Raw genomic sequence first — 13,817 nt, forward strand, 5'->3', positions numbered from 1 at the left:
TTATGATAGGTGTGAGATAGTACCTCAGAGTTGTTTTAATTTGCATTTCTCTAGTCAATAGTTATGTAGAGCCTATTTTCATATGACTATAGGTAGCTTTGGTTTCTTCTGAAAGCTACCTATTCATATCCTTTGACCATTTCCCAACTGGAAAACGACTCTTATTTTTATAAATTTTACTCCATTCCCTACATTTTTAAGAAATGAAGCCTTTATCAGAAAAATTTTCTCTAAAATTTTCTGAGATTACTTCATTGTTTATGGTAACTTTTTTGCAAAATAGTTTCCCTGATTCTTTCAAGTAGGCTTGTCATCTCTGCTGTCATTTCAGCTGAACCATAACTGATTCTGATCCAGCCCTTCATTTCAACTCTGTGTGTGGCATTCTGTCCCAAGTGTGTCTCTTATACACACATATTCTTGGACTCGTTTCCAATCCATTCTACTATCCACTTACCTTCTGTGGGTTAGCTCATCCCATTGACATTAATATTTATGATCACAATTCATTTTGCTCATCTCATTTTCCTCTGGTTATATTTCTTTTTCTCCTCTCCCTCCTCAAGTCTGCCCTGCTTCCAACCACTTCCTCTCCTACTCCATCCATCCCCTTATTATGACCCTCATATCTCTTATCTTCTTCCCCTTCTATCTTCTTATTGGATAAGATAGATATATGTATCCAGTTATGTATCTGAATAATTTCTGACGAGAGTGAAGTTCAAGCATTGTCCCATCCCCATTTTCCTTCTATATACTATATATATATATATTATGATACATTATATATATATATATATTATGTGAGAAAGTTGCTCCATTCTAACTTTCCCATCTTCCAGTGCATCCTTCTTTCTCATCTCTATATTTTAAAAATATAATCCTGTTGGGAGCAAAGCCTGAAGCCCTATCGAGCAAAGCTCTGGGGACATGGAAGGCACCCTCAATTTACTTATAGTTTCCTTTTTCATATTCAAGTCATTCACCCATTCTGAATTTATCTTGGTGTAGGGTGTGAGATGTTGCTGGGGTCAAACAGGAAGGAGGAATGGCACTTCCTGGACCCAATAGCTTAATGGAGTTGGTAGCTGTAGCCTTGGAATGTTCAGACAGTTGCTCTTACTTGGTCTATGTTGAAGGTAAGGCAATAACTTCAAGTTCTTAGGCTTAAAGGTTTAAGGGATTTATTTGGTGATAAATGTATTAGGTAAAATGGGATTGGAAAGAGGGTAAGGTAGTCTAAGATCTCAAGTCAGCTAACTAGTCTTGAAATGCTGAAAGGTCTTCTTATGGAGCAGAGGATAAGAATGCCTTGTGGGCAGACTTAACTCTCATAATGCTTGGCTGCTGACCCAGGACTGACAAGCCCTGAGCTAGATGGTGATGTTTAGTTGGTTGAAATATATTCTTGTTCCCTAAGAGATTGTTGGGTTTGTCAATGAGTTGTTACTGTTGGCCAGCAATGATAGTTAAGCCTACCTGCCTAGGAAATCTAAACCCACGTTCCTCCTCCTTCCTACCAGAGTCCAACCCCCAAAGAAATAAAAGGAGAAGTGAACTGAACTCAGGGTATGGGACCTTTCTTATATACCCACACTTCAACTGTCAAGCCTGGCACCAGACCCTGTCTCATGCCAGGTTCTGTGTTCTAAATGGACAACTGCTAGCTTGCACCCATGAAAAACATGGCTGCAAGATTTACACACTACAGACTTTGAAACTTTGCCGGCACATTGGGAGGAGTGATGGTGGCCTTAGACCTCTCATGACCAATATAGAAGCTGGCTGAAGCCTCTCCTCAAGAAGCTAAGGCACTGACCACAGAGAGAAAATATATCTGGAGAGAAAATACGTTTTGAGAGATACTGAGATACATTATATGAAGTAAGGGTGGGGTATAAAAAGAGGAGAAACTCACATTTAATAATTTTTAGGTGTGGGGAAGCCTAATGACCCAGCTTTGCTGAAAGACACCAGTCTCTCTCAATAAACCTGTGAATGGCTTGGAGTCTGCCTCTGTGTTTTCTTTCAGACTGGCTGAAAAATATTTACCATACCAGTCCAGGACATGGAGGAATCAGTTACTTCTCTTACCCTGTTAAGTGCTGTCCTTCCTCATTTCCTGGGATTTGTTCTGGGAGGAAAAATGTAGTGGCTTCGTTGAAAAAGATTTGACCATTTCTGATTTCTCTTTTCATGCTTGGTTTACATTTGTAAGAAGCTCCTTTTATCCCCAGACACTCACCTCAGTCCTCAAAGTGGAAAAATGAACTCTTTATTATATTTGTACATCAAGAAACAGATATAGAATTATTTTCCATCTACACATTAGATATCGGTAGTAGCAGTGGATGTGGTTAGGGCCATTGGTACAAATTTTCACTTTCTTTTTTCATTAACTTGGTCCTCTGGACTGGCAAAACCTAGGAATATTTGCTCCAGTGTGGTCTGACTGATGGAATAGTCTTCCAAATTGTAATTCACTTTGACTTTCTCCAAGATACCAAATACCTTTGTGATAATAAAAAGTCAATTAAGGCTCCGAAAAAACCATGTGAAAGACACCTAGTGTGCTCTTAAGTGTGCTCATGGGGAATAATTGTGTATTAGCGGTTTTTCCCCTTTTTGGGGCTTGTATCTGTGATTTTATTGGTATGGAAAACTCTCAGTAAGGAAACTTCCTTGACCAAAACAGAGTAGCAACTGTTTTGGCAATGAAAAAGTCTTGGAGAGTTTCCTGAGATAACTAAGAACAAGAAATCCTAAAAAATGTAGTCATGCTGAATATCAGAGGAAAATTTCTAACAGGAAGGAAAAGATGAGAAAAACACAATGGGAAAAACAAATTCTATAAAGTGTCTCTGATAGACTTTAATTTATTGCCTTTTCAGATGTTTGAATCTCAGTGTCTCCTGATACCCATTACACTGTGAGATTACTACTTGCTCTTTCTTCTATAGCATTCTAGTTAACTCTATACTCACCTTTGCCCAGCTGAGATTCTCACTAGGAATGCAGTATCGGAGCATTCCATGGTACTGCTGTAGTAGATTGCTGCCTGAGAAAAAGCAAGAGGTTCTTTGTGATGGAGAGGGTTGGAGCATTTCCAGGCAGAATAATTTTTAAGCCCAAATTAATTATTATTGTTATTCATACAGAGTATAAGTACAAATAATCTAAATGTTTTTCCCCTTTGGAATTAATCTTATGATTTTTTTTTGTGGCAGTAGCATATTTATTCTTCCTATATATATATATATATATATATATATATACACACACACACATGCATATGAAGAGAATAAAATATAACTCGTTGCCCACCTTTTGGTTTTTTTTTCTTAGAAGTTGTTTCATTCTGTCTCTTTATTGGTTCTTTTACTCCTGTATTCATTTTGTGGTGATATTTTAATCTTGGTTGGAGAGGATTCTCATGGTAGCACAGAGCTGCTGAGGATTACTCCTCAAGGTTTTTAAGAATAGGTCAGGAAAACTAAAAGTTTTATGGGATGGGGGAGCAGTTTTAGTCTAAAGAACAGTAATAGTAAAGGGTCTTGAAAATTGGGGTTACAAGCCAAATACTACTCTGAGAATTACACACTGAATCTCATCCCACATACTTTTCAATGCAATTTTTTGTATTAAAATTAAGTATTTTAAAAGGATAAATATAAATTGATAAACATTTTTAAAAGAATTCAGAGATATTTAACAAGTAAAAATACCTTGGTACATTTGTTACCATCTTTACTAAATTTTGTTATCAAACTCTTCTTCTATGTGGTTAAGTAAAAGAAGTCACTTTGCAAGCCAAAAGGATTCTGGAATATACTACCGTGAGCCCTCCTATGTAAGTGGCTCCGAGAAAAAAAGAAGGAAAGAAAGAAGAGAGAAGGAGGAAGGGGAAAGAGAAAGGAAGGAAGAGAGGGAAGAGTAAATGAATAAATAACTTCCCTTACATAAACAGCTTTCTCATATCTATAATTATATTATCTGTCTATTGTGTATTTAACATTCCCATTCTCTGGCATAAAGGGATACATTTGCTTTCCTAGTTTCCTTATCATCTCTTCTCCCTGGGACAAACTTAAGAAGAGAAAGAATCTATGCCACAGGTCCTTCATCCCTGCATCAGGGAGTTATGGGAAGGTGCATCCCATTTTCTTTAAGTTTGTGTGAATGAAGGTCAGAGAAAAGCAGCAGATTAAAAAAGCAGTACAGTACTTGTGTATGTATGTGACTTTAAGAAAAAAAGGAAGAGAGAGAGAGAGAGAGGGATAGGTCAGTGAATTTCTAATTGGGAAGTTTGAAATGAAAGTGGAATGGTAAAGCTAGGTGGATTGAGGGAATAAAGTTGTGCTTCCAAAGGGGAAAATGGTTCATGCCAGGTAGGAATATTCAGGAAGTATGATTAGGTAATCTGAGCTGGAGATCTTGCCAGAGGTCTGTGTATGATAATGCTCAAGGGCAGTTTTCAGGGTGGGAAACAGAAGTAGTCCCTAGTTTCCTGCAAAGATAAATGACAGCTTAAAGCTGCACCTGAGATGGTTAGTGAGATTGTGATCCAGAAAGGAGGACTGATTTGAGCTGAGTTAGGAGTGGGCAGAGATCAATAATTGCTGGATCTGAATTAATCAGCAAGGTAAAGGAGAAGCAGAGGTAAAGCTTTGTATAAACATAGGGCCTCTTCATCCTGAGGCACTTGAGAAGAAGTCCTAAGCAAGTAGAGTTAGAGAGCTGGACAACTGAAAAATAAAACACCTTTTTATTTTTGAAGACAAGGGGTGAGGAAAAATGGCAAAGAGATAGAGCCATTCTGGGCACTAGGTCAAATAGAGCTGTGGCAAAGATTAGAAATTCATGTTAGAGAGCAATCTGTGAAAGTATGGAAGTTTTAGTTTAATAGTTTAATAGAAATCCTAAATTTTGTAGACAAGTATGTTACAATTAAATTTAGGTTTTGACTCAATATAAGAGTTATAAAATTGGTCGCCATTTATAAAATATTAGCCCCTAAGACAAAATGACTGTTAGCTTTTATTTACAACAAGGTGATATAGATAGTGAAAGTGGGAAATATAGGAAGGAGACAAAGCTTGGTCTAGCCTACAGCCCTAAGTGCTGCTCTTGTGAAGTCTGGCTCAGCCCATAGCAGGAGCTTCCCCAAGTCCAGAATTCCATGTGGATTTCCCAGTAGTCCTCAGCCAGAAGACCTGATGGTATCTTCAGCCAGAGTTCCACCAATGCAGAATGACTCCAAGGAAAAGCGTTTCTCTTTAGCTCTACTCACCAACATGGAATCCAAGAGAAGACTCTCTCCAAGGAACCAGCCTCTCCAAAACCAAGGAAGCAAAGAGTCCAGACCATGTTGGTCTTTTCTTTTATACTACTTTTTTCCACTTCATTTCCTGTCTCTCCCCTTCTTCATAGAAACTAATTGCAATCTTTCAATTTGCCTAGCATTGTGGCCTTTGGGGGTGTAAACTATTAAGAGACTTGTGAACTCTCTTACCTAATGGTAAGCTAGCTATTAAGTAGGGGTACTTTAAGTTCTTGATTTGATTAACTAAAGATAGACAAAGGGAGAGTTGATTCTATCTTAACAATTGGAAATTAAACTATGGCTAGAGAGCAAAGACCAAAATATTAGGGAGAAAACTAAGGAAGGATGAAGAGGGTAGCACCACTAAGATGGAGAATTGAATTCACTAATAAGCCCCTGAAGTGACTCTGAGGGAGAAATGGAAAGTCTCTCAGAAGCACAGAGAGAGGATGAGCAGGAATGCTCCCCTCAAGAACAGAACACTCCAATCCCTCAAGAGAATATTGTTTAGGGCATGAGAACAGATTTGCTCCAGAATGAGAACTTCAATGAGTTTTATGAAATCAAACAGGAGAAGAATAATCCATGAAAGGAGCTCATCCAGAAAACTCAGACTAAGAATGGACAAACTCCTAGGAAAGAAGGATAGAATAATCAATTTGGAAGGCATCCAGAGACTATATGTTATCGCTATGGAAAAATAGACCAGAAAGAGAGTTGTTTCAAACAAGAGAGTGTGCAGGAGATTCTCACCCTCATAGAGATGGAAGACTCAATAGTGTTGAAGTATGAGGTCATATCATTAGAAAAAAATGGCTTAGTTCTGATATCAGATTATAATGTGAACCCTGCAAACATTTTGTGGGGAACTGGGAAAGAAAATCATAAAAAGCAAAAGGAAACAGATGAAATTGTTAAGATAGGATTGACTCTCCCCTTATCTACTTTTAAATTTAATCAACCAAAATCTTAGACATCCCTACTTAACACTAAGTAGGGGGGAAGTTCACAAGCAACTTGTGTTATAGGCATGGGCCTATTAGAGATATGGCCCAAGGTCTTCAGATGGTTTAAAGACCTAAGCTGAGTAGGGATGGGAAGCCTAAGTAAATACCAAGGTTGAGACAGCAAACACCAGGTCTCACAACTGTTTGCAGCTTAGCCAAGCACCAATTCCCACCTACAGTGCCCAGAACTAATCCAAGGAGAAGCTGTGAATTGAATCACACAGCTTCTCTGGCTGCTTGTCCTGGGTTAAGTTGATAGATAGATGTTAGGGTTGATTGGATAAATGTTGATGATAAATGGATAATGTGGTTGACTGGGAATTAGCTAAAGTATTCTCTTTCCCCCTAGATACAAGAATGTTAAACTTTAGGGTAAACCCAGCCTTGACTTAAATGAGCTTTAAGAATTTAATTATAATAAACTCAGGGGAAGGATCACGGTTGGGGAATGAGGTGTTGGAAATCTATGCTAGATGATAGATGATAAAGTTGGATGATCTATTGATAATCAGGTTGTGTCAGTTAGCTGGAGAGGTTCCTCTCCCTCTCTGGCCCTGGTCAGGTCGGGCACCTTGGCCTTGACCAGATGGACTGAGGGTTGATGATGTTCTTCTTGATAACCAGGTAATTGGTATATATCTCACAGCTCTATTCAGTAGTTGATAATGTGGTAATCAATGAAGCAGGATACAGGTAACTTGAGCAGGTTTCTTGGCCTACCCACCCACCACCTGGGGTCCCTTTCTCAAGAATGAGAGAGCGTTTTTTTCAGCTCATTCCTTTTTATAGTATTGGCAGCAACTGTCTTTTGCCCCTGGCTCATGGCTGGGTAAGATTCCAAATTCCAAACTGTTGGTTGTCATTCAACTTGCTCTCCATTTTCTTGCCAGAAAATGATATACACTTGCTAAAGTGGGTGGCAACTCAGAAATGACTAACTACCCTCTGGGCAGTGCTAAGCAAATTTTAAGACTGCAGTTGGTCCCTGTAAAGTGGAGGAAAGGGACAGGAAGTGATGTAAAAAAAGGACTATAAAAGATGATTAACTTCCCGTGAAAGAGGGCTTTGTCCTGAATTTTCAGGTTGGAGGATCATGGACTGGGACTGTGGCTTGGAGCTATGACTTGGACCTGGAACTCAGGATCTTGGACTGCTCCTGGTAAGACTGCTCCTGGATCTTCTCCTTTGGAGCTTTGACCAGGGTGAGTGAGAAGCTGACCTACTTTTCCTGGCTTCTGGAGAGATTAATTCCAGAGAGGCCTCCCCTTCTTGGAGGAGGCCATGTGGGTGGAACTATTGTTTAATTCACCACCAACCCACTATTGTTGGGGTTAACAAGCCCTGCTGGAGTTGAATAGGCACCTGAGCAAATATTTAGTGTGGTAGGATAGACATCTCCTCTATCCTCTTTTTCATTCTCTTTCACTCTCTCTACCTTTTTTGTAAATAAAAGCTGCTATTGATGTGCAAAATCCATCCTTCAAGTTCTATGAGTCTGGTGTTTATTTTGAACCACAGTGCAACAGTTCACAACTGGATCATGGTGTGTGGATTGTGGGACTATGGTTCAGAAGGAACGGGTGGAAAGAAATATTGGATTGCCAAGAACAGCTGGGGTGAGGAGTGGGGTGACAAAGGGTACATTTTAATGACCAAGGAAGAGAATAACCACTGTGGAATAGCAACAGAAGCTGGCTACCCCGAAGTGTGATTTGATTGAAGGAGAACCGCTTCAGAAAGATTTGAAAACAGGATCTGACCTATATCATTCTAGATAAAACACTTGAATGTAGCCCAGGATCCAAGTTATAATTTGAGTTCTTTGTGGCATTTTTACATTTGTAAAATGTAAACACCACTTTGTTACACAAATAGCTTGTAATATTGCTTAATTCAAAGACATAAATTTTCATTTTAAAATTGTATATATAAAGCTTTACCTTTTAAAATAAACCTTAATTCATTGTATATGCACTTTGGGAGAGTTGATTGAGAAGAGAATTGGGTTTCTAGTTTTTTTGTCCTAGAATGGGGAATCAGTTAGTGGCTCCAAATAGTTTTTGGGATTGAATCCAATATTTTGTACTCTACCTCATTACAACATTAAAGCCAGATCAATGACTCCAATGGGCTTTGGCATTACTCCAGTCCCTTGAAAAGCAAAACACAGGAAGTTACATGTCCAGTTTTCAAGAGCAGTCCAAGATCCAGAGTCCCAGGTCCAAGTGGTAGCTCCAAGCTGCAGTCCCAGTCCAAGATCCTCCAACCCAAAAATTCAGGATGAAGCCCTCTTGCATGGGAAGTTCATCATCTTTTATAGTCCTTTTTTACATCACTTTCTGTCCCTTCCTCCACTTTACAGGGACCAATTGCAGTCTTAAAATTTGCTTGGCACTGCCCAGAGGATGGTCAGTCATTTCTGAGTTGTCATCCACTTTAGCAAGTTGCTTGTGAACCTCCCCTATTTAGTGTTAAAGGGTGTGGAAGCTTTTGGGTGATTAAATTTAAAAGTAGGCAGGGGGAGAGTCAATCTCATCTTCACAAAAGTGATAGACCAGACTAAAGTGAGGAAGAATTTGCAAGAGTCTCTGCTTACCTGGGGAAGTGAATTTATTTATAGATGGATCCACAAGAATCTTAGATGGAAAAGGAAAGAATTAATATTCTGTAACGAGAAAAGCAGAGAGGTTCTAATGGATAGAGGTTGCCCTCCAGAGGCCTGGTCAGCCCAAACCTATGAATTATATGCATTCAACCAAGCTTTGAAGATGCTAGAAGACAGAGGCCTGATTTCTAGCAAAGGGAAATAATTTGTTTATGTGGAGTTACTAAATCAAATGCTAAAGAACTTGCTGAGGCCAGAACAACTAGAAGGAGTCAGCCAAGTCATTACTCAGATGGTGACCAGAATTTTACTTGAGTACCTTGTGCCAAGATATGGATTCATCAAGAATACTGATTCTGAGAATGAGGGTCATTTTATATCCAAAATGTTGCTAGGATTAGCAAAAGCATTAGATATTGACTGGGATTTGCATATCTCATGGTATCCTCCTTCCTTGAGGAAGGTGGGGAAAATGAATGAAGAGTTTAGAAAACAGTTTACCAAGCTGATAGTGGAAACTCGGTTACCAGGGACCAAATATTTTCTTTTGGCCTTACTGAAGATAAGGACAAGCCTTGAGAGACAATAGACCATCCTCCTATGCTGCTGAAGCCTGAAGACACAACTGTGAGAGAACTGCCTAATGAGAATGTAAAGCCTCCTATTCCCAAGATCACTGATGAAGTTTGCTTCAAAGTTTATGTTAATTGTTTGTTATCTGTTTTTGTTGTTTGTGACCTTATGTTGTCATGTGTATACACAAACAAAAAGGAAGGTTGGGAAAAGAAATCTTTAAGTGATTTTGAGGTAAATTGGTTTCTTTCTGACCCCTCCCCCATTATTCTAGAAAGTGGGAGAGCAGACAAACCAGAGAATGTATTTGAGAGATTCAAAAAGAAACGTGAATTTTTGGACTGCTTAAACTTTAAGACTTTTTAACTAATTGCAAAAGGAACTTCACCCTCTATGTTTAATAGAGAACAAAAGCAAAAAGATCTGTTCAATATTTTTCCTTTTCCCTTTCTCGGCTGGCCATTGAGGTGGGGTAAAAGGGGAGATTAGAACAAGAGAAGGGAGATATTGATCCCACAATTTGATTAGATTTTTACTTAGGATTAATTTTAAGATTGATGTATGTGATTTTGGAAAATCACAAATGATTCTGAAATGTACCTGTGGAATTGTGTGACTGACTGTAAAGTGATTCGGTGTTGAAAATTATTTATCAGTTGTATAAGATTCCAGATAAGATTGATTCTGAACTTAATGATGAGAGAGCTGTTAGTTCTCACTAAGATTTGCTTTTTTCCCCCTTTTTATTTTTTTAATTTAAAAAATTTTTATTTTGAATATTTTCCCCTAGTTACATATTTCATGTTCTTTCCCTCTTCCCCAAACCCCGCTTTGCCGATGCACAATTCCACTGGGTTTTACATATATCATTGATCAAGACCTAATTCCATATTATTGATAATTGGACTAGAGTTATCATTTAGTGTCTATATCCCCACTAATATCCCCATCAGCCCATGTGTTCAAGTAGTTGTTTTTCTTCTGTGTTTCTCCTCCCACAGTTCTTCCTCTGAATGTGGCTAGTTTTCTTTCTCATAAGTCTCTCAGCCTTGCTCTGGATCCTTACATTGCTGCTACTAGAGAAGTCCATTATGTTCAATTGTACCACAGTGTATCAGTTTCTGTGTACAATGTTCTCCTGGATCTGCTCCTTTCACTCTGCAATTCCTGGAGGTCATTCCACTTCACATGGAATTCCTCTAGTTCTTTATTCCTTTGAGCACAATGGTATTCCATCACCAACAGATACCACAATTTGTTCAGCCATTCCCCAATCAAAGGACATTCTCTCATTTTCCAATTTTTTGCCACCACAAAGAGCGCGGCTAATAAATATTTTTGTATAAGTCTTTTTCCTTATTATCTCCTTAGGGTATAAACCAAGCAGTTATATGGCTGGATCAAAAGTCTTTTAAAGCCCTTTGAGCATAGTTCCAAATTGCCATCCAGAATGGTTGGATCAGTTCACAACTCCACCAGCAATGCACTAATGTCCCAATTTTGCCACATCCCCTCCAACATTTATTACTCTCCCTTGTTGTCATTTTAGCCAGTCTGCTAGGTGTGAGGCGATACCTCAGAATTGTTTTGATTTGCATTTCTCTAATTATAAGAGATTTAGAGCACTTTTTCATGTGTTTGTTGATAGTTTTGATTTCTTTATCTGAAAATTGCTTATTCATGTCCCTTGCCCATTTATCAATTGGGAGATAGCTTGATTTTTTTGTACAATTGATTTAGCTCCTTGTATATTTGAGTAATTAGACCTTTATTTGAGTTTTTACCGAGATTTGAAATTAACAATGGTTAGAGATTTTAATGTTTAGACATACCAAAAATGTTTGCTATTTGAGTAAACTGAATTTGAGAATTGATTGAATGTAATTAATAGCAAATACAAATGAGAATGTGAAAATGTTATTCTAATATATGTTCTATTGAATTAAGCAACAAGTGAAAATGTAATGAACATTGGGGAAATTTGGAAATTTGCAATGAAATATGTAATAAGAGTTTGGAATATTGCAAAAGGATTTCTGAATTTGTAAACATTTGTTGTAACCAATTGGGATATATGAATTGTTATCAAAATATGTACCGTGGATAAAATGATTTTTATTACTGAATGTAAATATGGATTTAAATGCAATTTGCCTATAGAATGTAATTTTGTGTAAACACAAATGATGTATGAGCTTGTACTGTGAAGAAAATTTATATCTGAGGTGAATTGGATAAGACAATATATAAAGAAATGACATGTAAATTATGTATGTGAATGATGATGCAAAGAATGATAATTAGGGCTCTTTTGAGCCACTAATAGCAGGTGATAGAGTACCCTGATGGAAGTCAAGTTGAATGATGGCAAAAGCAAGTTGTAGAGGGGGCAGCTGGGTAGCTCAGTGGAGTGAGAGTCAGGCCTAGAGACAGGAGGTCCTAGGTTCAAACCTGGCCTCAGCCACTTCCCAGCTTGTGACCCTGGGCAAGTCACTTGACCCCCATTGCCCACCCTTACCAATCTTCCACCTATGAGACAATACACCGAAGTACAAGGGTTTAAAAAAAATTAAAAAAAAAAAGCAAGTTGTAGAAAGTGAGAGAGGTGTGGGATAAGCATATGAAAGACATAGGGTGTAGGAAACTTTAATGAAATATGGGACCTCTTTATGAGAGCCAGAAGACAGACATGTTGTATGAACTATGTAAGTAGGTATGTGAAGGCATGAGAAGGGAAAAATAGATTTTGGATTCTGCTTGAAGCAGAAGTCTGAGGGGGAAAAAGAGTGGATGTTTAGAGAGATTGAGAAAATTTATGAAAGAGTAAGAGAAAGTCTTTTGAAGAGAATGATAAGGCAAATATAAATAAGGGTATAGAATATAGAGATACAGAATTGATGTTTTCTGTATGAAGAAGTTAAAGAGAAGAACATTTATTTTAGATAAATTTCAAGTAAGATTTTTAGAAGTCATTAGAATAAGTAAGCAAGTAAGCAAGCAGGAAGCTTGTATGAAATAATGTGAAAAGAATGAAATTGGAACACTAAGAGAAAAGATTTTCTCTCAACTATAATGAATAGGATTTTTGCCAGTTAGGGCAAAAAGTTTATAGGAACCACACCTAATGTTACTGTGAGCTTGAAATTCAAGTATGGCTCTAAGTGAACCACCATTGGAAGAGAATAAGAAGATACTCAGAGAACAAGTGAAAGTCTTTATAGGAAGTGAGAGGATGATCTCAGTCTGAAATTGAGGTATGATTTGGTAAGGCACATCAGATTCTGATGGTCCCTGAGTGAAACAGTTTATGGCATGAGCCAGTCATTCTGTGTCCTTGAAGGAACTATAAGGACAGCTAAAGATCTTTTCCCTTGCCTTTTCTTTTGTGACAAATTCTTATGATAAACACAGGATGCAATTTGTGAAATATGTATTTCCATTTTCCAAACAAGCAAGTTGAATAGTAGTAAAAAGTTAGAATTGGTTAAGTGATGGCTTTAGATAAGTGAGATTTTTTTATTTATTTCATAAAATGTTAGATTTGCATAAGAATTCTTGTCAGTAGGAAGACAATCCCCAAACACCCACACACCCACACACACACCCACACACACCCACACACACACAGATGTGCAACCTGGAGGAGAGGGAGCAAGTTTCTTGAGAAAACCTATCCCTTGGCCATCAGAAGATGATTTCTGAAGATAAAGAAGAAGAGTGTCCAATTATGTTTAATCAATGTTATTAGTAATTGTTGCATATAGGGGAAACTGAGGCAGGTGAAAATTGTAAAACTCTGAAATTAAGAGGGAGGACTGTGTGGGATGAAATTCAATGTACAGTTCTCAGAGTGGTATTTGGCTTGTAATACCAATTTTCAAGACCCCTTCGTATTATTATCCTTTAGACTAAAATTATCCCCCGGGTACAATTTTTAGTTTTCCTGACATATTTTCAAAAACTTTGAGAAGAGTTTATCTGTACCCTGGGAAGAAAGCCAAGCTATAAGATAATCTGAAGGTGAGAAAGTACAGTGAGTTTCAAAGTATCATTATATTCACAGCCTGGGAATTCCATGATAGTCACGGGTTTTCTTGATCATAGGGGTCTTTAGGGGTATGTAATGTTGAAAATCATAGACTTGAGTTGAAACATCACACATCCCCTTCTGTAGGATTAGACAGAGGGGGAGGAGGAGACTCTTGCATCAGAGTTATTATAAAAGTCTGTGATTGTACCTAGAAGAAGAGAGGACATTTTTGCCCTGAGCAAGCTTCTTGTGTAGGCAGGATCTCTTTTCCTCCCCTTT

General features: G+C 38.0%; 1 protein-coding gene across 1 annotated transcript in view; it reads right to left on the reverse strand.

Annotated features, from left to right (window-relative positions):
* Positions 1-2,379: 2,379 nt before the first annotated feature.
* LOC123249930 (phospholipid-transporting ATPase ABCA3-like) overlaps positions 2,380-13,817 on the reverse strand; it is a 306,282-nt gene continuing 294,844 nt past the window's right edge. Inside the window, exons 29-30 of the mRNA XM_044679017.1 lie at positions 2,985-3,058; positions 2,380-2,511 (exon numbers count right to left, since the gene is read on the reverse strand). Of these exons, the coding sequence (XP_044534952.1) occupies positions 2,380-2,511; positions 2,985-3,058 (206 nt within the window). The remainder of the gene's footprint in view (positions 2,512-2,984; positions 3,059-13,817) is intronic.

Source organism: Gracilinanus agilis, chromosome 1, assembly GCF_016433145.1.
Source record: "Gracilinanus agilis isolate LMUSP501 chromosome 1, AgileGrace, whole genome shotgun sequence".
Taxonomy (NCBI): Eukaryota; Metazoa; Chordata; class Mammalia; order Didelphimorphia; family Didelphidae; genus Gracilinanus; species Gracilinanus agilis.